The sequence below is a fragment of the Oncorhynchus gorbuscha genome, linkage group LG07 (assembly GCF_021184085.1).
Source record: "Oncorhynchus gorbuscha isolate QuinsamMale2020 ecotype Even-year linkage group LG07, OgorEven_v1.0, whole genome shotgun sequence".
Classification (NCBI taxonomy): Eukaryota; Metazoa; Chordata; class Actinopteri; order Salmoniformes; family Salmonidae; genus Oncorhynchus; species Oncorhynchus gorbuscha.
Genome location: NC_060179.1, coordinates 21,965,647 through 21,990,420, shown reverse-complemented (window position 1 = coordinate 21,990,420; position 24,774 = coordinate 21,965,647). Strand labels below are relative to the sequence as shown.

The 24,774-nt window shown below is 41.1% G+C and overlaps 2 protein-coding genes and 1 long non-coding RNA gene across 4 annotated transcripts in view; 2 read left to right on the top strand and 1 right to left on the bottom strand.

Moving 5' to 3' along the window:
• The window catches only part of gnal (guanine nucleotide binding protein (G protein), alpha activating activity polypeptide, olfactory type), a 65,371-nt gene extending 59,862 nt beyond the window's left edge, over positions 1–5,509 (top strand). For both annotated transcript variants that reach the window (XM_046355802.1, XM_046355803.1), the window contains exons 9-12: positions 1,838–1,958; positions 2,474–2,604; positions 3,131–3,198; positions 3,322–5,509. In XM_046355802.1, coding sequence (XP_046211758.1) covers positions 1,838–1,958; positions 2,474–2,604; positions 3,131–3,198; positions 3,322–3,468 — 467 coding nt within the window. In that variant the 3' untranslated portion in view covers positions 3,469–5,509. The remainder of the gene's footprint in view (positions 1–1,837; positions 1,959–2,473; positions 2,605–3,130; positions 3,199–3,321) is intronic.
• On the bottom strand, positions 381–13,136 carry LOC124039630. Its single transcript, XR_006839607.1, has 4 exons — positions 12,737–13,136; positions 11,755–11,864; positions 6,706–6,828; positions 381–561 (listed from the first exon to the last, which is right to left on the bottom strand). It is a non-coding gene; the product is annotated as an uncharacterized LOC124039630 (long non-coding RNA).
• A 4,154-nt stretch (positions 13,137–17,290) lies between these two features.
• LOC124039627 (inositol monophosphatase 2-like) lies at positions 17,291–23,933 on the top strand. The gene is made up of 8 exons (XM_046355801.1): positions 17,291–17,984; positions 19,024–19,157; positions 19,935–20,039; positions 20,224–20,269; positions 20,353–20,461; positions 20,892–21,000; positions 21,979–22,130; positions 23,033–23,933. The coding sequence occupies exons 1-8, from the start codon at positions 17,907–17,909 to the stop codon at positions 23,161–23,163; spliced, it is 864 nt and encodes a 287-aa protein (XP_046211757.1). The 5' UTR covers positions 17,291–17,906; the 3' UTR covers positions 23,164–23,933.
• Positions 23,934–24,774: the final 841 nt, after the last annotated feature.

Genomic DNA, 24,774 nt, shown 5'->3' with positions numbered 1-24,774 from the left:
ATGCGGATTACGCTTGAACTATAGCCAATATTCATATACATTTCTTTAGAATATACAGATATACAGTTCCAATGCTTCTACAATATCACCGGTTTATAGGTGGCAGGTAGCCTAGTGGTTAGAGCGTTGGACTAGTAACCCGAGAGGTTGCCAGATCGAATCCCCGAGCTGACAAGGTAAACATCTGCTGTTCTGCCCTTGAACAAGGCAGTTAACCCACTGTTCCTAGGCCGTCTTTGAAAATAAGAATTTGTTCTTAACTGACATGCCTAGTTAAATAAAGGTAAAATAAACAGATCCCAAATAACATTAAACTCTGGAGCTATCAAGGCACAAGGCGAGACCCAGATGCAGACACAGGAGGCAGATGGTTGGAGTCTTACAATGTTTATTAATCCAAAAGGGGTAGGCAAGAGAATGGCCATGTACAAGAAAAAGGTCAACCAGTTCAGAGTCCAATAGGTACCGAAGGGCAGGCAGATTCAAGGTCAGGGCAGGCAGGATGATCAGGCAGGCGGGAAAGTAGTCCAGTAGTCCAGGCAGGGGTCAAAACCGTGAAAACTAGCAAAAGAGAATGGAAAAGGAGTATGGGGAAAAACACGCTGGTTGACTTGAATAACATACAAGATGAACTGGCACAGAGAGACAGGAAACACAGGGATAAATACACTGGGGGAAATAAGCGACACCTGGAGGGGGTGGAGACAATCACAGGGACAGGTGAAACAGTGACCGGGGCTTTTTTTATTTCTTTTTTTTACTATATAAGTGAATTTTTCAAGAGCTAGGCTTGACGTTAATTATTTGAACCAATGACCAAGTGAGAGGAAACTGACATACTTGCAAAGGAGAGAAATTGAACGCCTAGCTTTTAATAGACAGAGGTCAACTATTTTCTTCTCTCTCTCCTATGTAAAGAGATATTATCTGGGTAAAGATTTAGGTTGCAAAGTTTAGGGATTAATGGTATTGGGGTAGAAGTAATCTCAGAAATATAGCGCAGCACTGAGCTCCAAAATGTTTATCTCGGCACACTCCCATAGGCAATGATACAAGGTGCCTAGATGTGTGTTACAATTAACACACAGGTCTGGGATATTGGGGTGTGTGAACGGGTTGGTTAACAGGGGTGATAGTGTATGTTTAGTAACCACAAGGACCACATTAATACTTTGTAGTGAGGAAAATATGTAAAGATCTGTTGGAAAGAACATACATCTATCCTAACCGGAAAACACTGAACCCCATTCCCTTGTCTCCCTAACCGAGACACCAACGCTTCCTCTCCCATCTCCCTCTAACCGTAGAGTGTAGTCTGGTGGACGACTGATCCGTTACAGGGAGCAGTCTAACCAATGTGACGCTCAACAAAACAAAGTGTCTCCTGCCTTCTCTCGGCCATTACTCCTCATGAACAAAACAAAAGGCGTATATAGCAACTTGTTACGTGAAATACTACTTGGTCTTCGTTTGAAAAGTAGCAAAGAATATCTCCACTTAAAACTGTAACGTTAGTTAGTGAAGCCTGAGATTAAACGCTAATGTTACAGCTTGGACAATCCAAAATAGTTGTAAATGATCCGCAACACAGGGTCTGTAGCTAGTTGCTACCAAGTAACAACAAATACAGAAGGTGTCATAGTATGACATTTTTGGACTGTATCAACAGTGGACTAATGAAACAAATGACTAAAGATAGTCTTTTAGTGGAATTTTCCTTAAACATTAAATGGTTTACGATGTCACTGCGTCTGATCCTCATAATGCACACCATTATGCACCATTATGCACCATTTCATGCTTAAAAAAACATTTAATGTGCTCTTATTTCTTTTAGACGTGACGGCGATCATCTTTGTGGCGGCAAGCAGCAGTTATAACATGGTCATAAGGGAAGACAACAGCACCAACAGACTCCGGGAATCCCTGGATCTCTTCAAGAGCATCTGGAATAACAGGTTGGTCATGGTCACCTAATCAGGCTCTCTGCCCTCTCCCGACTCAATTATGCCCTGCTTAAAATTTCACACCAGATTTAGTAATAGGCGAATGTAACGTTTGCATTCCATTTTGTTATGATTTCAATATACTTGCAATACAGTTGCAAACTGAATTAATTTTAAACCAGCTTTGTTTATTTTCTGTAGCAAATTCTTGGTGAAAATGTGTTTTAAAGTACATTGCAACACTACATGTATAATAATATGACTTCTGGAGTATATATTATTGTAAGAGGATGTACTTTTAGCGATTGACAGTAATAATGGTAACAGACTGAAGCATGCTTCCCATTTTAGTTTTAATCAGTCAACGTGGTGATATCAGTGTGAATCGGTCAAACGGAAGCAACACATGAGTTGGATAGAGATATTTTACTTTTAAACACATTCATTCACATTCCAATAACTCTGACACAGTGTCATTGTTTAAATGCCTGTCTAGTCACGTCATTCTTTACAATCTTTCTTTTCAGATTTTTACGGACCATTTCAGTCATCCTGTTCTTGAACAAGCAGGACATGCTGGCTGACAAGATCTTAGCAGGGAAATCCAAACTTGAAGACTACTTCCCTGAGTACGCTCGCTATACTGTGCCGGCCGAAGGTGGGTGCTGAGATGTGCGGAAAACACTGTTTCTTTAAATAAAACTTGATCATAATAATTAAGAAGATCTACTAACCTAAGAGACCCACACATTACGCTCTTCCAGCAACGAAGCGTGCACCAAATCGTTGTTGTTGCTTCACAGTGAAGGACCTCCAAACCGATCCACAAGATGTATACAAAGATGAACCCATTTTGGCGACTCACACTTTTGAAATTTGCGACTCAAATGGAGTCACTTGCGCAGGCCCTGGAATAAACCTTCATTTAGCCCTCATATGACCCTCTAACTTCTAGATATCCCAGGTACTCAATTGCAGGATGTAATAGCATAAACATGCCTTTCTTCCCATCGTCAAATGAAATCACAGAATAGTTTGGAGCACGGAGAGCACTAGTTAGAGATGCTCCATAAACATGTGATTGCAGATACCATCATCAGGCACTGCACTACATCCAGTCCTAATGATATGGTATCCTTGTACTGATGAACCTGGATTTCTTCTGTTTGTCTCTTTCTGAACAGCCGTTCCAGACCCCGGAGAGGACCCTAAAGTGACCCGGGCCAAGTTTTTCATCCGAGATGAGTTCCTTGTACGTACAGTTTTCATTCTATGTACTGACTGTAGATGCTTGTATTGTAGTGTTAACCATTTCAGGTTTGGGGTCATTTTCTGTTCCGATTCAGGAAGTTAACAGAAATGTGTCTCCCCACAGAGGATCAGCACGGCGAGTGGCGACGGAAAGCACTACTGCTACCCCCACTTCACCTGCGCCGTGGACACGGAGAACATCCGCCGTGTCTTCAACGACTGCCGTGACATCATCCAGAGGATGCACCTGCGCCAGTACGAACTCTTGTGATTGGTTGTAGCCCACCATCCAGTCGGCTCTGGGCCAATCCCGGTGCAGTTTGTTTCCACTCCCAAAACACAAGTTCCTTTCAACACAGGGACCAGGAGAACTACTGAAGCATCACAATGCTGTCATTTTGTTTGCCATTTTTGGTTTTATTTTGTTCTTTAATTTTGGCCCATTTTTTTACTGTTATTTTGTAGGTATAAGCGGGGATGGGAAAGGATGTGTGTGTGCCTCAGTCTTATTTCAAATGCCTTTATTCTGCTCATTCCACTAAGCCTTTTTAGACATCTTGTTTTGTGGGTTTTGATTTGAACTAGTCTTCTGTAGTTTCTGTTGTGGTTGGACCTGGACCAGCTGATGTTGTCAGAGGGTGTGTGCGTGTGTGTACGTTTGTGCGTGAGAGAGTTGAGGTATCTAATGAGGTAACTCCTGTGTGTGTTGGTTCCAGAGTTGGAATCAACCTTCCGACACTCCTTTGCATGGATTACTCCGCTTTGCTCGCTCTCTCCCTCCCTCTCTCTATTCTGCTCTAAGTACTTGATGAAGGAGTGGGGCGGGCAGGAGATGTAATGAACTTTGCATCGGGTAACTTAACGCCGTCAAGGAAGTATACACATGATGTAGCACCGAGATATTTATTACTCTGTCACTTTTTATTTGGGTTTGTTTGTTTTTATTGCAACATGGAGAGAGAGGCTTTCTGACTGCTTTTGTGTGGTTGCTGAGAGCCGTAGAATTAGCATAGAGGGGGTGGGGCTTGTGGGAAGACCAGGAGGATGCTGGGACTTTGAGTCCAATGCACCTCCTGTCGTAGGGCAGCAGCATTCTGCCACGTGTCTAGATGGAAAGAGAAATACCACACTCACTTTGATTTGCCCCACAGACAGTCCTTTTTGACTTAGATCCTCTTGGGCAATAGTTCTATATATATATAAATATATATAATATATTTTTGTTTTTGTTATCTTGCACACTGTGCAAGGTTGATTATCTTGTACAGACTGCAAAATGTAATGTTATTTTGTACAACTTTATTGAGAGAAAAAAACTTCTTGTAGAATATCTTTGTGCCTTGATAATGGCTGTACCTGTAAATTGAGCTCTGATGTATGTTGTTGACTGCGCTGTACAGCTTGATGTCAAACTCTATCTGACAGTAGAGACTGCAGGCAGGGAGTTTCTCGCTCTCGCTCTCTCTCTCGCTCTCTCTCGGTTAGTTTTTCTGGTTTATAAAAAAAGAAAATGTTCTTTAGTAGAAAACGGCGGAAAAATTTGTGCGGTGTAAAAAAAAAAAATCAAATCCTGTATACATTATGCAAATTAACCACTTACCTACCGCAGTGACCGCAGGTCGCAGCCAGAGACATGCCTTCATCCTCTTTCGTTTCGACGGTGAAAATGTATATTTTTATTTCTGATTCTCAGCTTTAATACATTGGAAGATCCATTAACGTGTCCAAATCGCAACCTGGCGTTGTTTTACTACAGTAGGAAGCATCTTTTTAGATATGAAGTGTGTATGAGATGTATACATGCGCGTGCCAGTAAATGTGTGTGTATGTGTGCTTCAAAGCATGCATGTACTGTAAAACATATATACACACATGTACTCATGCATTGTATATCTACATTGTACATGTGCATTTTGTATTAATATATATGTACATATACATTTATAAAGATATACATATATTCTATAAATCTATATGTACAATTATACATAGTAATGTGTGTACCAATGCGTAGACATATTTATGATTGTCTAGAACGTATGTATGCATACAGATGTATAGGCATCAAATTATATAGAATGAGACAAGATGATAAAGTAGTGATCCTTCGGTCATAGAGATCCCTTCACAATGGCACAGGCATTGTGAGCGTGTGGGCACAGTTAGACAGGATATTCTTAACACTGAACAGAAGCTTTCAATGTGCAAGTCTATTCTGAGAGCGAGGAGGTAGATGTGATAACGTTTGTGTTTTCAGGCCTTTAAGGAATACAAAAAGTATTTTTATTTTAATAAAGAGGCACATCAGAAGACCTTTGTTTTTGGTTTGTCTAAACTGAATATGTGGGGAAATGATACTTATGTACACTTTGTATATGCATAAATTACAGTTGCAAGAAACCCAGTTCTGCAGTCTTCCCTCGACTGTTTTCGTCCGGGTCACATTTAAAGGTCAATGATGGCCCTGCCATAGCTTACTCACCGGGATAAAAAATAAAATAAAACATTCAGTTGCCAATAATTTATAAAGAGAATGAACGGATAACATATCATTGCACGCTATTAAAATGCACCAACAAAGAGTGACCAAGGCCTTTAAAAGGTGCTGTTGGTTTGGATGTCAGGAATGTCAACCCTATTACTGTCTCTTTGGTCTCAGGGATGAACATGGTCAGGGTGAGGAGGTCAAAGGTGGTCGGTCACACAGATGAGACATCCCCTACCGTTACTTTGATTTCAATCACACTTTGTGTATTTGCTAACCTGAATGCTGCCCTTTTTTATGTGGCCTGCCAAGGAAATAATTATTTGATCTAGGGGAAACACTCACTATAACAGTCACAGGCCCTTGTGCTTGCCCATGAGGCTGGTGGCTAGGAGCATGAAGCTCTTTGAGAAGTGGAGGTGGGCCATGAGCATGAGGGAGACAACCATGCCTGTGGCGCAGTAGATGGCCACCACGCTGCTCTCCTCTAGCAGGAAAGAAGGTACCCTGCAGAGAGGGAGTGGGAGGTTGTGTCCTGATTCTCTACCCTTCTAACACTATTTAAATTCATGGAGTAAACTTAAATTGAAATGGAATTGACCCCACCCTGACAGTTACTAGGATGAAGCTGGGGTTGTTGCAGTTTCTCCAGCTGAAGGAAGGAAAGATGATCTCTGGGTGCTTGTTGTCATGAACCACCTTATAGGCACTGTGGGTGTGGCCACTCAGGATAAGGGGGACCTAAAACTAGCAAAGTAACTGTAGAGTGAAACCAAAAGAATCCATCATATTTCTCCAATCACAAGCTTGTAAGTGACAACCTATTATTGTTTTCAGTCAGAAAGATATCCTTCAGAGTTATTCTTAGGGATTTATCTCAGTCTGAAGTGGCTTCCTCTGTCGGGACCTTTCCTTCATCTGCACTGATCTGGAAAATACGACTTATGAAAGCAAGCAGAGGCCACTTCAGACAATAGAGATGAATCCCATGTGTGAGTGATAGTCCTGTGTATTTAAACTCACCCTTTGAGAAGCTTCCTGGTATAGCATGTCATAATGCTCATGGAACACCTGGTGGCGCTCTTCCGGAGAGGCGGCATCCTTCCCAGTGCACTCTGCATCGTTCAGGTGGTACACAGGGTAGTGCTGCCCACAGAAAAGGTCAACAAACCGTAAATAGATGTTTATTGTCACATACACCAGATAGATGCAGTGAAACGTGTTCAAAGAGTTGGCCATAGTAGTCAAATCAAACTTTATTTGTCACATGCTCCGAATACAACAAGTGTAGACCTTACTGTGAAATGCTTACTTACAAGCCCTTAACCAAAGGTGCAGTTCAAGAAGAGTTAAGAAAATATGGGGCACCGGTACCAAGTCAGTGTGCGGGGGCACAGGTTAGAGGTAATTTGTACATGTAGGTAGGGGTGAAGTGACTATGCATAGATGATAAACAGCGAGTAGCAGCAGTGTTCAAAACAAATGGGGGGGCAATGTAAGAGTCCGGTGGCCATTTGAATTGTTCAGCAGTCTTATGGCTTGGGGGTAGAAGATGTTAAGGAGACTTTTTGGTCCTAGACGTGGTGCTCTGGTACCGCTTGCCGTGCGGTAGCAGAGAAAACAGTCTATGACTTGGGTGACGAGTCTCTGACTATTTTTATGGGCTTTCTTCTGACACCGCCTATTACATAGGTCTAGGAATGCAGGAAGCTTGGCCCCAGTGATGTACTGGGCCGTACGCACTACCCTCTGTAGCGCCTTACGGTCAGATGCAGAGCAGTTGACATACCAGGCGGTGATGCAACTGGCCACGATGCTCTCGATTGTGCAGCTGTAGAACTTTTTGAGGATCTGGGGGCCCATGCCAAATATTTTTAGTGTTCTGAGTGGAAAAGGTTTTGTTGTGCCCTCTTCACGACTGTTTGGTGTGTTTGGACCAAGTACGCACCCTTGGAGAAAATTAGGATTAAATACCTTGCTCAAGGGCACATCGACAGATTTTCACCTAGTTGGCTCATGTATTCAAACCAGCAACCTTTTAGTCATTTGCCCAAAGCTCTAACCTCTAGGCTAACTGCCACACTTAGAACATTACATGAGTGAACTATGCTAATGAATGCTAATGATACAGATGTGGTCAAATACACTGTGGCCACTGTATTATGTACACCCATTTAGTACTGGCTTGGACCCCCCTTGCCTCCAGAACAGACTGATTTCTTCGGGGTATGGATTCTACAAGGTGTCGGAAACATTCCACAGGGATGTTGGTCCATATTGACTCAATGGCATCACACAGTTGCTGCAGATTGGACGGCAGTACATTCATGCTGCAAACAGCCCATTCCTTCTCATCCCAAATATACTCTTGGGTTTGTTCAGCAACAATGTTCAGATACCCTGTGGCGTTCAATCGTTGCTCGATTGACATCAAGGAACCTAAAGTGTGCCAGGAAAACATTCCCTACACCATTATGCCACCTTATGCCACCAGCCTGTACCGTTGACTCCTGCCATCAGAATATGCAATAGGAACTGGGATTCGTCGGACCAGGCAATGTTTTTCCAATCCTCAATTGTCCAGTGTTGGTGATTGCGTACCCACTGGAGCCCAGTGAAGGTTGCTGAGGGGAGGACAGCTCATAATATTGACTGAAGTGGAGCAAATGGAATGGCATCAAACACATAGAAACCATGTTTGATGCATTTGATACTATTCCGCTTCAGCCATTACCACGAGCCCGTCCTCCCCAATTAAGGTCCTACCATCCTCCTTTTGCTGAAGCAGCTTCTTTTTGCTTGTGGCTGATAGGAATGTAACCCGGTGTGGTCGTCTGCTGCAATAGCCCATCCATGACAAGGATCGACGAGTTGTGCATTCCAATAGGCACACTACCGTAGTACTGTGCCATAATTTGTCTGTTTGAGGCCCGCCAGTTATCTTGCACGATTCTCGCCATTCTCGTTCGACCTCTCTCATCAAAAAACTATTTTCGCCAACAGGACTGCCACCACCTGGATTTTTTATTTTTGTAGCTCCATTCTCGAAAAAGCCTAGACACTGTTGTGCGTAAAAAGCCCAGGAGGGATTCTGAATCCGGCGCGCCTGGCACCGACGATCATACCATGCTCAGTCACTTAGGTCACTTGCCCATTCTAATGTACAATAGAACAGTAACTCAATGCCTCTGCCTATCTGCCTGCTTTACAGTGCATTCAGAAAGTATTCAGACCCCTTCACCTTTTCCACATTTTGTAGTAAATAGTTTTTTCCCCTCAACCCCTCATCAATCTACACACAATACCTCATAATGACAAAGCAAAAGCAGGTTTTTAGACATTTTTGCAAGGAGCAGGACAAGACACCCTCTTTTTGACTGATGACTGACATAAGGGCATGTACAGTTGAAGTCGGACGTTTACATACACCTTAGCCAAATACATTTAAACTCAGTTTTTCACAATTCCTGACATTTAATCCTAGTAAAAATTCTTAGGTCAGTCAGGATCACCACTTTATTTTAAGATTGTGAAATGTCAGAATAATAGTAGAGAATGATTTATTTCAGCTTTCATTTCTTTCATCACATTCCCAGTGGGTCAGAAGTTTACATACACTCAATTAGTATTTGGTAGCATTGCCTGTAAATTGTTTATCTTGGGTCAAACACTTCGGGTAGCCGTCCATAAGCTTCCCACAGTAAGTTGTATGAATTTTGGCCCATGCCTCCTGACAGAGCTGGTGTAACTGAGTCAGGTTTGTAGACCTTGCTCACACACGCTTTTTCAGTTCTGCCCACAAATTTTCTATGGGATTTGAGGTCAGAGCGTTGTGATGGCCACTCCAATACCTTGACTTTGTTGTCCTTAAGCCATTTTGCCACAACCTTGGAAGTTGGAGACTTTTATCTCCCTCACCAACTTCAAACATCTGCTATCTGAGCAGCTAACCGATCGCTGCAGCTGTACATAGTCTATCGGTAAATAGCCCACCCAATTTGACCTACCTCATCCCCATACTGTTTACATTTATTGACTTTTCTGGTCTTTTGCACACCAATATCTCTACCTGTACATGACCATCTGATCATTTATCACTCCAGTGTTAATCTGCAAAATTGTAATTATTCGCCTACCTCCTCATGCCTTTTGCACACAATGTATATAGACTCTATTTGTTTTCTGTGTTACTGACTTATTAACTGTTTATTCCACGTGTAACTCTGTGTTGTCTGTTCACACTGCTATGCTTTATCTTGGCCAGGTCGCAGTTGCAAATGAGAACTTGTTCTCAACTAGCCTACCTGGTGAAATAAAGGCAACACAAAAAAAGTATGCTTGGGGTCATTGCCCATTTGGAAGACCCATTTGGAAGACCCATTTGGAAGACCCATTTGGAAGACCCATTTGGAAGACCCATTTGGAAGACCCATTTGCGACCAAGCTTTAACTTCCTGACTGATGTCTTGAGATGCTGCTTCAATATATCCACATAATTGTCCTCCCTCGTGATGTTATCTATTTTGTTACGTGTACCAGTCCCTTCTGCATCAAAGCACCCCAACAACATAACGCTGCCACCCCCGTGCTTCACGGTTGGGATGGTATTCTTTGGCTTGCAAGCCTCCCCCTTTTTCCTCCAAACATAACAATGGTCATTATTGCCAAACAGTTCTATTTTTGTTTCATCAGACCAGATGATTTCGTCAGACCAGACCAGCTGATTTCTTTGTATTTTCCCATGATGTCAAGCAAAGAGGCACTGAGTTTGAAGGTAGGCCTTGAAATACATCCACATGATGGCACAGCTTCTAAAGCCATGCCATCATTTTCTGGAGTTTTCCAAGCTGTTTAATGGCACAGTCAACTTAGTGTATGTAAACTTCTAACCCACTGGAATTGTGATACAGTGAATTATAAGTGAAATAATTTGTCTGTAAACAATTGTTGGAAAAATTACTTGTGTCATGCACAAAGTAGATGTCCTAACCGACTTGTCAAAACTAAAGTTTGTTAACAAGAAATTTGTGGAGTGGTTGAAAAACAACTTTTAATGACTCCATCCTAAGTGTATGTAAACTTCCGACTTCAACTGTATGTATTAGGTCAATGTGGCTTATATGATTAATATGGTCATAATGCTTCTTGACAGTGTCATAAAGTGTATTTTCTTAGTCCAAGTAAAGTGACACGGGATGGTCATAATGCTTCATGACAAAGTGTATTTTCTACATGTTATTTAAAATATGATTAAAAAATTATGACTGTAAAGAATTCATTACAACAACAACAACTGAAACTTCATGGCAGAATAAAATATAATTTTAATACATGTGGGTTTTGACACTTATGTAGGTGTCATAAAATAATGCAATATATGTCATAACAGGTGTAAATGTGGGTCATGACTGTGTTATGATCCTGTTATTATTTTTTTTTGAAATATTTCATTTTACCTTTATTTAACCAGGCAAGTCAATTAAGAACAAATTCTTATTTTCAATGATGGCCCAGGAACAGTGGGTTAACTGCCTGTTCAGGGCCAGAACGACAGATTTGTACCTTGTCAGCTGGGGGATTCGAACTTGCAAATTGAAGTTACTAGTTCAACACTAACCACTAGGCTACCCTGCCACCCCCAATTATGACAGGTTCCGAAAAGTTATGTTATGACATATTATGACATGGTTCGGACTGTCATAACGTGTTATGACACTCAGTGTCAAGTAAAGTGTTACAGAGAAGTTTGAGCTGGGGTATCAACATCTGCCTTAACCCCTCAGCACTATACACAGTAGGATGACTCCATCTCCTCCCAACACAAACCATTTGGGCCTCTACTGTTATTCACTTCCTCAATCACTTGAATTGGGGTTAAATCATACCATTGTGTCGTAAGTGGGAGATATAATATAATTAGGAATTAGAATAAATGGACACTGTTGGTAATAAGACCACACACATACACACAGATCCCCTTATGTGCTAAAAGACATGATCACATACTATCCTGAGTAGTCCAGCTGGTGGGGCTGTGTGTGGTCTAATAACCAGCCGTGTCTATCAACAAACCTTTGAGGAGCTCCTTTTCCCCTCAGTCAACGATGTCTCCCAAAATGAAGACCACCTCTGGCTGTAGGAGCCCCAGGGCTGTCCGGAAAGCCCTCTCCATCTGCCCTGCTCTATCAGGAAGGAACGTACAGTACATTATGATTAGGGCAGGGAGTTTTATTGACCATGTGGAAAGACCACTAAGAAGGACAATTAGGAGAAACTCTGGGTCCTGACTATAGTCATAGCCTGCAATAACAACCCAGAGTTGTCCTTGGTCAGGCCGCATAAGGAATATCCCCTGGCCCTAATAATGATCTTTAGGCCATGACTGCCCAGTACTACCAAGAGACAACCACCGATTTAAAGTATTCTTGTCTATCATGCTGTATAATGCACAATGTCCTGGTAGCATCCTGTCTCAATTAAGAAAACTATTGAGACTGACCACTATAACTTATTTTGTGGACCATGTGAACATGAGACATTGGAGTCACCGCGGGGCATCTGGTTGCCCTAGCTGGTGAAGTGGATGTCATGGTGAATTCATAGAATCTGATATTAAGACGATTAATTATATTCCTGTCCTAAAAACACTAATAATGCCCACTATCCAACCCAAAGTGTTCAGTGCACACAGGATCAAAATGATGTTTTCCCACGATATGCAAATTCCAATAGTCCTGACTCAATCAGCTATGAACAAAATGTGTGATTTATGCTTTTTGTTTTCAAGGACTTGATTTGTGCAGTCTGTGTCTGTTCATTATTTCAGAGTTTTATTTTTCCTGTCACATGATCTGAGATGAACATTAGAGCTTTGACCAACGCAACGTTTTAAATGCACTTCCATTAAAATATTCAACAAATGACAGTCCTAAATTAATGTAAAACACACAAATAATAGAGGGTTATGTAAACTTACTTCTTTATCACTTATCAGTATGATAACTAAGTAATAAACGCATAAACCATGAAATTGGAACAGGAGTGAACAGCCTACCTTAGCAGGTGGGTACACGAGAGAAACAAAGCGCGAAGCTGGGGCGGTTGGGGAGTCCTTTGCCGCTGTTCCCATTCAACTCCGACCACGAACAATGCAAAATTGCTAAATATCAAATATTCACAGAAGATTAACACGCAAATGACAGATAAGAACAGAGTGAAAATTACGCTCCATTTACATTTGCCACTCAGTCCGTGCATGTCTGAGAAAGAAATGTGAATCTGTTCCACACGGGGACGAGGCGAACTAAACCTTGCTAAATCATGAAAAAAAAACGTGCCTTAGATAACCGTATCCCTGGCAAAGAAATGCGCATATTCGTCGGTGTTAATCGTTTTTTTTGGTCCGTTTAGGATTGCCATGCGACAGCCATCTCCCAAATTCGACTCGCGTGTGATGTGCGCACACCCTAGTCGAGAGAATGCGGACGCTGAATTGTTGTTGTTGCGTGCTTAATGTGGCTACAAAGTATTCAAAGCATGAGTGAGATAGACTGTTTAGCCTGGTCAACAACAAAAAGACGGTGTAGTGTGTGTGTGTGTGTGTGTGTGTGTGTGTGTGTGTGTGTGTGTGTGTGTGTGTGTGTGTGTGTGTGTGTGTGTGTGTGTGTGTGTGTGTGTGTGTGAGAGAGAGAGAGAGGGAGGGAGGGAGAGAGCTGTTTTGACTTCTGAAAAAGGCAGGACGAGCAACATTCCTCAGAGATCGATCTGATTCCCAATGGTGCACGCCTGACTGGTACGTTACTTTGTTACGTGCATTTCCCTTGATTTGTGACTAGCTACATCGTTTTAATTTCAACATGATAAGGTTTGTATTTTTCAACCATTCTATCATCTATCCTCCTGATGATATATAGCTTACTGAAAGAGACCTAAAGTGACCTGAAGACCCAACGTGACCTGTCTTGTTTGTCTTGTTTCAGCCACCACTGAAGTCTTTCTATCTCTTATTTCACTGAAGTGCAAATTACATTGTATTTCAATGCATACTAGATAGTACACTAATCCTTGAAAGACAAAAACTACCTGATACACTTCGGACACACAGTGACATGATTAGCAATAATTATCTTTAAGGTTTTGGAAATCCAAGATGTGAGATATTAATAAGCCTATTATTTTTATGAGATTTCATGTCATTTCATTTTGGAAATGAAAAAGCTTGTTTGATACTTAATTTTTCATATTTAACCCTTATTTTACCAGGTAAGTTGATGGAGAACACATGCTCATTTACAGCAACGACCTGGGGAATAGTTAGTTTTATTTCCATCTCTTCATTCAAAAACTCAATCGTGGACACACTTATTGACAGTTGTGACTGCTTCACATGATGTATTGTTGTCTCTGCCTTCTTGCCTTTGTGCTGCTGTCTGTGTCCAATAATGTTTGTCCCATGTTTTGTACTGCTACCATGTTGTTGTCATGTGGGGTTGCTTCCATGCTGTGTTGTTATGTGTTGCTGCCATGCTATGTTGTTGTCTTAGGTCTCTCTTTATGTAGTGTTGTGGTGTCGCTCTTGTCGTGATGTGTGTTTTGTCCTATACTTTTATTTTTAATCCCAGCCCCCGTCCCAGCAGGCCTTTTGGTAGGCCGTCATTGGAAATAAGAATTTGTTCTAAACGGACTTTCCTAGTTAAATAAAGGTTCAATAAAATAAAATAAACAGAGGAGAGGAGGGGGATGAATGAGACAATTGGAATCTGGGCATGATTAAGTGACCATGATGGTATGAGGACCAAATTGGAAATTTAGCTAGGACACTAGGGTTAACACCACTACTCTTACGATAAGTGCCATGGGATCTTTAGTGACCACAGAGTAAGGACACTTGTTTAAGGTCCCATCCAAAAGAGGGCACTCTACAGGGCACACTACACAGTTCATAATTTTTTTTTAGACCAGAGTAAAGAGTGCCTCCTACTGGCCCTCCAACACCACTTCCAGCAGCATCTGGTCACCCATCCAGGGACCATCCCACTGCAAGCCAGCAGTGGGATGAAGAGTGGTATGCTGTTTCATGAGTCCTATTATGTAATCTCTGACAGAAACCTTTCTGTATTGTTTCAGATCCAGTCAAGCCAGTTAACCCACCATGTACTGGGTGCACAATGGGAGGATTAGTCTATTGAGGCACCCCACTATAGCCACTGCTGCTTTCAAAATATCTTGTAGAATGCATTTCTGCATGTGTTTCCACCTAATTCTAACCCTTGGGGAATATCTATCATATATGCCTATATTACCCATAGATCTGTAAGTAAATTAATAAAAATCGCTCTAAATCCATCTCTTTAATCGTCCTTTCTTAAATATTCAACACTATCCAGCAATGCATTGGGACTATGGAGAGAATAGTTTACAAGCGTGCTCACCCTGACAAGATCCTTGTCTAGGAATTGCATTGGGATTATGGAGAGAATAGTTTACAAGCATGCTCACCCTGACAAGATCCTTGTCTAGGAATTGCATTGGGATTATGGAGAGAATAGTTTACAAGCGTGCTCACCCTGACAAGATCCTTGTCTAGGAATTGTCAAACTCTATTTGAGTAACATTTCATTCATCAGAATATCAGCTGATGTTCTTTTCTTCCTATTAGGAATATTACAAAAAAATATATCGCTTTGGTACTATTTTTACAAGTATGTTGCACATCTTCACAACTCTTAATTCTCTTTTGGGGGTGGCAGGTAGCCTAGTGGTTAGAGCGTTGGGCCAGCAATCAAGAGGTTGTTGAATTGAGCTGACACTGTAAAAAAAAATATGTCGTTCTGCCCCTGAACAAGGCAGTTAACTCACTGTTCCCCGGTAGGCCGTCATTGTAAATAAGAATTTGTTCTTAACTGACTTGCCTAGTTAAATAAAGGTTCAAGAAATTATATAAAACTGCAAACTGGTCACACTTGTAACGCAGCCAGTTTTTTATTCCAAACCTGTCATTGTGCATTCATTTGGATTGTCAACCTATTTTGCCACATAACCATTGATTCAAAATCTAAGTTTATTGTGAAATGTAATGAGAACATTGGTTTAATATTGGTTTAAACACAACATAATGCTCTTTTCAATTGAGTTGTTTTATCTACCAGTTAATCCAAAGGCAAACAATGCAAGATACGCATTTAAAATCACCCATAGAAGTGCCGAAAGTAATGTTACAGTACTGTAAATGACAGATTACACTTTTCACATGAATCAATACACTTACATTACCCAACAAAATTGACAGAAAATCTATCATTTCCATAATATCTATCCAATGTGTAATCAAAGGTGTGATCAATGAAGACATCCTCTACAATCATTCATGAAAGAAAAACATTTTATTTTTCATATTTACAGTGCATTCGGAAAGTATTCAGACCCCTTGACTTCTCCACATTGTTGCCTTATTCTAAAATGTATTAAATACATTGTTTTCCTCATCAATCTACACACAATATCCCATATAGACAAAGCGAAAGCATATTATTTTTGTTTGCAAATGTATTACAAATAAAAAAACGTATTTAATAAGTATTCCAAATTTAGTCCATTCAATTGAATTTTACCACCGGTGGACTCCAATCAAGTTGTGGAAACATCTAAAGGATGATCAATGGGAACAGGATGCATCTGAGCATAATTTCAAGTCTCATAGCAAAGGGTCTGAATACTTATTAAATAAGATCATTCTGGTTTTTATTTGTAATACATTTGCAAACATTTAAAAAATAACCTGTTTTTGCTTTGTCTATATGGGGCATGTTGGTGGCAGAATCATGCTGTGGAGATGTTTTTCAGTGGCAGGGACTGGGAGACAAATCAGGATCGAGGGAAAGATGAACGGAGCAAAGTACAGAGAGATCCTTGATGAAAACCTGCTCCAGAGCGCTCAGGACCTCAGACTGGGGTGAAGGTTCACATTCCAACAGGACAACGACTCTAAGCACCCAGCCAAGACAATGCAGGAGTGGCTTCGGGACAAGTCTCTGAATGTCCTTGAGTGACCCAGCCAGAGCCCGGACTTGAACCCGATCTAACATTTTCTGGAAAGACCTGAGAATAGCTGTGCAGCGATGCTCCCCATCCAACCTGAGAGGCTTGAGAGGATCGGCAGAGAATAATGGGAAAAACTCCCTAAATACAGGTGTGCCAATCTTGTAGCATCATACCCAAGAAGACTTGAGGCTGTACTGCGTAAGGTGCTTCAACAAAAGTACTGAGTAAAGGGTCTGAATACTTATGTGAATGGTATATTTCCGTAAAAATCTGTTTTTGCTTTGTCATTATGGGGTATTGTGTGTAGATTGATCAATTTTAAAATAAGGCTGTAATGTAACAAAAGTCAAGGGGTCTGAATACTTTCGAATGCACTGTACATATACTAAATATTTTAGATGCATTGAGAGACCTCACTTTGATCTTCAAGCACAAATGTAATGCAGTCTACTAGGCTAGGATACATTATTGGTCGTGAATACAATTGTAGGCAATCCCTTTAGCAAAAGGGTGTTGCAAGTGACAACCATTGTTGACCGCGGCAACAGCATGCCAGACATGATCACGTGGTGCAGTGGTAGTTCCGCTTACCTTTCTCACTGCTGCATCTCTTTTGTTACTACTGGAGAAAATGCGTCTGGCATCATCTTCTGGATACATCGTTGTTACCTGCAATATATTTCATTCTACGTGCCGAGCTAACTTGAGTTAAATACAACATTGTTTAATCAAGAGTTTTCCTCGGCAAATGTTATTTCTTGGATTTATTTATAGGCTACAGGTTGACAATGGCTGTCAATAACATGGAGTTGTTTTTATTTAGTTCCGAACAGACTGGTCATGTCTCATCGGCGTTGACGGGACTATTTTAGAGATTTGTTTTGCGCCTATCAAGACCCTTCGCATCCGATGTAGAATCGTACATCATTTACAAATGTTGTTGTCTCGAAGGTCGGAGATATAGGCCGCACAAATCCACTCAATAACAGGACAGTGGAGGCGAGAGCACCCGTCTGCAGCACCGAGTAAGTCGACAGAGGACAACGGCCATTACGGGACCATACCAGAGACCGTAGCCTACACCGCACGCAAGCCACATAATAGGTTATAATTTGCTGACTCTTGGATGTCTAGAATAAGGTGATGTAAACGGCAAAACAATAGCATCTGTTCCTCATTATAAAATGGCAACCTCGGAAAGCGACAAGTGCTGGCGGGAGTGCATGGATGTTGCTGTAGAAGTTGCATGTAGAGCTGGCAAGGTAAATCAAGGGCGCCGTAATCCATCAATTCCATGATGTATCTGTGTTGCTATTTGTAACGCGTTTTTAATGTAGGTAACGTTTTATATTTTTGCAAACCTGGCTACAAGGATTCGACCCTGGCTAAAATGTTTGTAACGTTTTTTTAATGTAGGTAACGACATTTTATATTTTTGCAAACCTGGCTACAAGGTTTCGAACCTGGTTAAAATGTTTTTAACCTGGCTACATTTAGAAGGCTACAATGTTTTTATTTATTTTGTACCTTTATTTAACTAGGCAGGTCAGTTAAGAACACATTTTTATTTTGTATTGAGGACCTGCAGGGGTTATTTTGCCCCACAGACTTAAGTATGCATCAGTGTGCTATTATAAATAGTCTGCACTGTACTGAAATGATTAAACACTTGTTGAAATACAGTGTTACCATGTAGCTTAAATATATAATTTTTAAATCAATTGAATAATACCGCCATCTACCGGCCAATTGGGCTATCTAAAGTAAACTGCAATGGGTAAACTTACAAGTATGCATCAGTGTGCTATTATAAATAGTCTGCACTGTATTGCAAGTGTTACCAGTGCTTAAATATTACCATGTAGTTTAAAGTGTTTAATCATTTCAATACAGTGCAGACTATAATAGCACACTGATGCATACTTGTAAGTTTACCCATTAGCCCAATTGGCCGGCAGATGGCGGTATTCTTCAATTGACGTTCGTTTGGGCTATACTTTAGACACAGCGCATGTTCATGACCTGCTATGCCTCACCGTGTTGACACATTGAGGTTGGCAGAACTTGCCACTCCGATCTTCCTATCCTGTTTAATCAGGCAGACCAAAGCAGACATTGTAACAGTGGACAAGATAACCTGGCTCGCTTTATGTGAAGTGACTCTAAGACCTATTCATTAATATATTGATACTGTATAAACCGGGTTTACCCTCAAAAATCGCTTGGAAAGCCCATGTCCTGATTCCCAGTCTTGAATGTTGGTGGTGTGTGTTTTATGTTACTTGTTCCCTCTCCCTCCAGGTAGTACAGGAGGCAGTGAAACATGAGAAGAGTGTGAGCACGAAGAGCACTCCAACTGACCTGGTGACGGAGGCAGACCAGCAGGTGGAAGAGCTCATCATCTCCACCCTCAGGGACAAGTTCCCCTCACACAGGTATGCAATGGTATCTCCCCCCCCCCAAATATTGAACCTTTATTTAACCAGGCAAGTCCGTTAAGAACAAATTCATATTTACAATGACGGGCTACACCGGCCAAACCCAGACGACGCTGGGCCAATTGTGCACCGCCATATGGGACACCCAATCACGGCCGGTTGTGATACAGCCTGGATTCGAACCAGTATGTCTGGGTTTGGCCGGTGTAGCCCGTCATTGTAAATAAGAATTCCAATTGTCTACTCAAACATGTATGTCAATGGTATCTTCCCAACACAGGGGTGGTTCTATTTTGGCCCTTAGCTAGCCCCTTAACCTAGTCCCTTTGCGTCTCCAGATCTGAAAGATCTCTTGTGTTTACTGAATACGTGTTAGCTGTATTGGAGGGCTAGGTGGAGGCACAGCCATGTAGCCATCCCTATATTGACAACGTCCTTTACAGTCCATTCAGATCTGTGGATTCTAAAGAAATGGGGTCGAGGGGAATTGTCTAGGCAATTAAATGGAATGAGTCAAAAATAGTAAGTGTTGGCCTCTCTCTTCACAAGCGAGTGATGGTAAACTGAATCATCAAAAATAATCTCATTGTAGGGGTTAGTGAGCTAATAGCTAACTTTGCTTTGTGAATCGAAGAATTTTAACACACCAGTGAATTTAGGCATCTCATTTTGACACTTCTGAGTGGTAGTGAATGGTGCTTCCTTACAGCCATGGGGTATGCAAATACATTATTGTTACGTGAATCAAGGTCATTGTAAATTGTGACCTGACAGGTTCATTGGAGAGGAATCGTCTGCAGCTGGGGAGAAATGCATCCTCACAGACAAACCTTCCTGGATCATAGACCCTATCGATGGGACCTGCAACTTTGTTCACAGGTACAATACAGATTCCTTCAGAAATGTATACACAACAGCCATTTCCTCAGATTAGAGATTTGGAACTATATATGTTGAAGTCAGGAGAACATAGCTGTTAATAAAAATAAAAGATGAATGCTTAGTCGTCGATAGTATTCTATCACCACAGATGATTTACTGATGATGTACTTGATTTTCTCAGCTTCCCCATGGTTGCAGTTAGCATTGGTTTCGCTGTAAAGAAAGAGGTAAGCATGAGAAATGTGGGTAAACAGAAGTTATCAAGTTGAAAATATTCTCATTATTATTATTCATTTGTTTTCAAATGTAGCTTGAGTTTGGAGTGATCTACCATTGCTTCGATGGAACATTATACACAGCTAGAAAAGGCCATGGGGCATTTTGCAATGGTGTAAGGATCCAAGTATCAAAGGAAAAAGGTAAGTCAACTTCTCTTTGGATTGTAATGTGTTAAACTACCAAGGCAAGCAACTAAAAACATTGTACAATGTAGAATTATCAAAAGCTTGATTGATGAATTTATGTTTAAAAAATATATTGGTTTACCAAAATGTACAGATATAGAATCTTCATTTGACCTATATTGTCACAGCAAAATAATCCTGCAGCAATAGGACACAAACATTTGTGGTTAGGCTATTTACTCCGCCAAAATTAGACTACATGAAATGTGCAATACTGTTAATATAACTGTGGGTTTTCAGTAAATGTATGTAAATCACAAAGATATTTCTCCTGCGGTGCAGGAAAATTCTCAGCAACAAAAGAGTGATCAAATTAAGTTCCCACACCTGTACTGTATCCATTATCCTAATCTAGAGCTGTTTTTCTATTCCCAACGACTGTTAGACGTCTCCAAGGCGCTCATTTTGACCGAGATCGGAGCCAAGCGGGACCCAGCAACACTGAACATTTTCTCAGGGAACATCATGAAGTTACTGAGTGCTCCAACTCATGGGTAAGAACTGACCGGTTGTTCTCCAATACTTTCAGTGGTCATTCTGGGTCATCTTCATTAGGCACCAAACGGAAGAAAACAGACTGAAACAGGGAGGGATTACCTGGACACTCATTTTCCGTTGTGTTCCCTAATGAACAGAAAATCAAATCAAATTTTATTTGTCACATGCAGATGTTAATGCGAGTGTCGCGAAATGCTTGTGCTTCTAGTTCCGACAATGCAGTAATAACCAACAAGTAATCTAGCTAACAATTCCAGAACTACTACCTTATAGACACAAGTGTAAGGGGATAAAGAATATGTACATAAAGATATATGAATGAGTGATGGTACAGAACGGCATAGGCAAGATACAGTAGATGGTATTGAGTGCAGTATATACATATGAGATGAGTATGTAAACAAAGTGGCATAGTTAAAGTGGCTAGTGATACATGTATTACATAAAGATGCAGTAGATGATATAGAGTACAGTATATACATATACATATGAGATGAATAATTTAGGGTATGTAACATTATATTAGGTAGCATTGTTTAAAGTGGCTAGTGATATATTTTACATAATTTCCCATCAATTCCCTTTATTAAAGTGGCTGGAGTTGAGTCAGTGTGTTGGCAGCAGCCAACACATGAGCCTGGTCTAATGGGCCTCACATCAGGGTATATGTGGCGCTCTCCAAATCTCAATACGGTGATGTATTTTGGCCCTAGACTTTCCTTGATTAGCCTGGTACCAGATCTGTCTGATCTTTCTCGCCAACTCCTATGGCCATTGTCACAAACAGATCTGGGACCAGGGGCCGTACATTTAAAATGTTTCAGAGTAGGAGTGCTGGTTTAGGATCAGTTTTGCCTTTCAGATAACAATGAACAAGATTACATGGACAGGTGAGGTGGGACCTGACCTTAGATCAGCACTCTTATTCTGAGATGCTTGATACACACGGCCCTAGGCTACTGCTTGTGTTCCAGGGTGAGGATCATCGGCAGCTCCACCCTGGCCCTGTGTCTGATAGCCACGGGGGCGGCTGAGGCCTACTATCAGTACGGCCTGCACTGCTGGGACATCGCCGCCGCAGCTGTCATCATCCGAGAGGCCGGGGGGATCGTCATAGACACCTCAGGTGGGGGTTCTAGAATACAATATGTTACTGCTAGTCAATGATGGTCGATAGGTGATAAGGACCGGTTTCACAAGCAGTCAATGTTTGTTTAAATAATTTGTCCTGACTGTCCTCTGTTATCTGGTCTCAAACTTAGCTCTCAGCTGTACGGTTCTCCTCAAGGAGGCAGAGATGAGCTGGATATATTAACTTGAGCTTTCATTTGAGAAAATAACTATTGAGGCCCCACAATGCATGCTGTTATTATGGAAAAGTCCCTAGAGTATGATTAAAGCAGTTCTTATAGGCTGTCATTATTGTGATGGACACACTGACTTTTAAAAAGAGAATCCAAAATGTATTGTATTTGACACGATGGCTGCTATCTCCTGAGTGATACTGTATGAGTGAATGGACTTCCGAAGCCTTTGTGAGGCTGAGCTTGATATCCGGCTGAAGAAGTGACTGACTGCCTGCCTCGTTCATCTCTTCTTCCCCAGTTCCGGGGTGTTGCACAAAAGGACTACTGTTGAGAGTGTGAGGGACTGGTCTGGACGTGAGGTCAGGATCATGTGGTCAGCTGCTGGGTGTGCTGCAGTTCAGTCTCTGGCAGCCCAGAGAGAACAAGGGCCCTCTTGAGGCCAGGCGAAGCCAAGCTATCAGTTCCTTCCCTATAATGTTGGAAGAGACTCCATTCAACCTTTCAACCAGTTCCAACAGTCTAGTAGTGGGTGGCTATGGTGCCTGAATAGAAATGTGATTGAAATAGTTCATTTTTATTTATTTTTTATTAGTGGGGAGGCTTTTGGTGCTGACGGTTAGGACTGATTAATTTATCTATAGTTTCAATTTTATAGTTTATTTTAATATGTGGTTATATGAGTGTGTTTTACATAACATATGTATGTGTTTTTCTTTTCCAGGGGGTCCACTTGACCTCATGTCCCGAAGAGTGGTCGCTGCGGGAACCCACGAGATGGCCAATTACATCGTCCAGCAACTGCAGCCAATCAGCTACGAGCGGGACGACAGTGACCCCTGTGTGCAAAAGTGAAAGTCAACCTCCATCTCTCTAGTGGATTCTCCTCCGCCTTTTACCTCAAATCGTGAAATCCTGCAGCACACTGTCCTGTTCACACCGTCTGCGGTGTATTCTGCAAGAAACACCATTTTCCTCCTTCAATATGCAAACTCTTGTTACAGTTTAACATGTGTGTATATGTAATAATATACACACAGGAAAGTTATACATTTCTGACTACATTTACAGTAGTTATTACCTAGATTGTTTGACAGTCTTTGCCATACGTGGTACCAGACCATGATAGAAATGTATTATAGGAAATTAAAGGAGTAGATCAGTCATATTCCAAATTGGATCTCATCCAACGCATATATCTACAGTAAAGTTCTAGGTATTCATTTATTTGTGAGTCAAATGTCCCTTTAATTATGATACACACACTGCTACATTGCGTTAAAACTACTGAAACTCAAACGGTTTTGTATGATTTATCGCTCATTTCTTGTGGTTTATACACTGACTGAAGTTAACTATGTTTAACCTTCTTTTTTTAAACAACTTTTTCTAAATATGGATCCTCATACAGACAGGAAAATGGTGGAAAATGTAGAAGTGTTTTCAATGACGCAATGAAAATACTGTAGATGGAGCAGGTTTGTATGGGAGCTAGAGATTTGGCTTGTAGTGATGGTTGTTCATGTTTTTAAGACCTAAATCACTGCCACTAAAATAACTTATTTTCAGCACCTTTACTTATTCAATATGTAATCTTAAATGAATAAATAAACAATTACAGTATGTATGGTTTTTTTTTTGCAAGTTGTATTCACCTGTTTCATTGTCTGTGCTGTTAGACAGCACCTTTTTCATAGTGTTTTTCCCACAAGCATTTTCACAAAGTTGGATATTCATTTTACACATTGTCTAATGAATTTTGTGGTTCCTTTCATATGTTTGACACATGTTTTGATAGAATAGCACTGATGTACGGTAGTTATCACTGGGAAACGTGTTTTTCTTGGTACTGTGTGCCTGTACAAATATGGATCCACATATGTGTCCTTTGGTTCTGCAGTAGGCAGCTCTTTGGTTCTGAAGTAGGCAGCTCTTTGGTTCTGCAGTAGGCAGCTCTTTAGTTCTGCAGTAGGCAGCTCTTTGGTTCTGCAGTAGGCAGCTCTTTGGTTCTGTTGGTTCTGTTTTTACTGGATTGGTGTGTGATGGCTGTATCTAATTCACTTCACCCTCACATGGCTCCTCGCACAGGGCCGGCCCAAGGCATAAGCGAACATAAGGAACTCAGTCGGGGTCTCATTTTACTGTTGAGAGTAGGTAATTTATACAAGGTGTAAGTTGGTGCATCAGTAGTTTTTCTCTTCTGTCAGTCACTGACAGTCAATCAATTAGCCCATGTCAGCTAACATACAGTTGAAGTTGGAAGTTTACATACACCTTATAGCCAAATACATTTAAACTCAGTTTCTTACAATTTAATCCTAGTAATAATTCCCTGTCTTAGGTCAGTTAGGATCAGCACTTTATTTTAAGAATGTGAAATGTCAGAATAATAGTAGAGAAAATGATTTATTTTGGCTTTTATTTCTTTCATTACATTCCCAGTGGGTCAGAAGTTTACATACATTT

Excerpts from the sequence above, each read along its gene's own strand:
- LOC124039627 (XM_046355801.1), top strand. The coding sequence starts at position 17,907 with ATGGCAACCTCGGAAAGCGACAAGTGCTGGCGGGAGTGCATGGATGTT. Across the intron at positions 20,040-20,223 it reads ACCTGCAACTTTGTTCACAG|CTTCCCCATGGTTGCAGTTA; the intron begins GTACAATACAGA and ends TGATTTTCTCAG. Across the intron at positions 20,270-20,352 it reads GTTTCGCTGTAAAGAAAGAG|CTTGAGTTTGGAGTGATCTA; the intron begins GTAAGCATGAGA and ends TTTCAAATGTAG.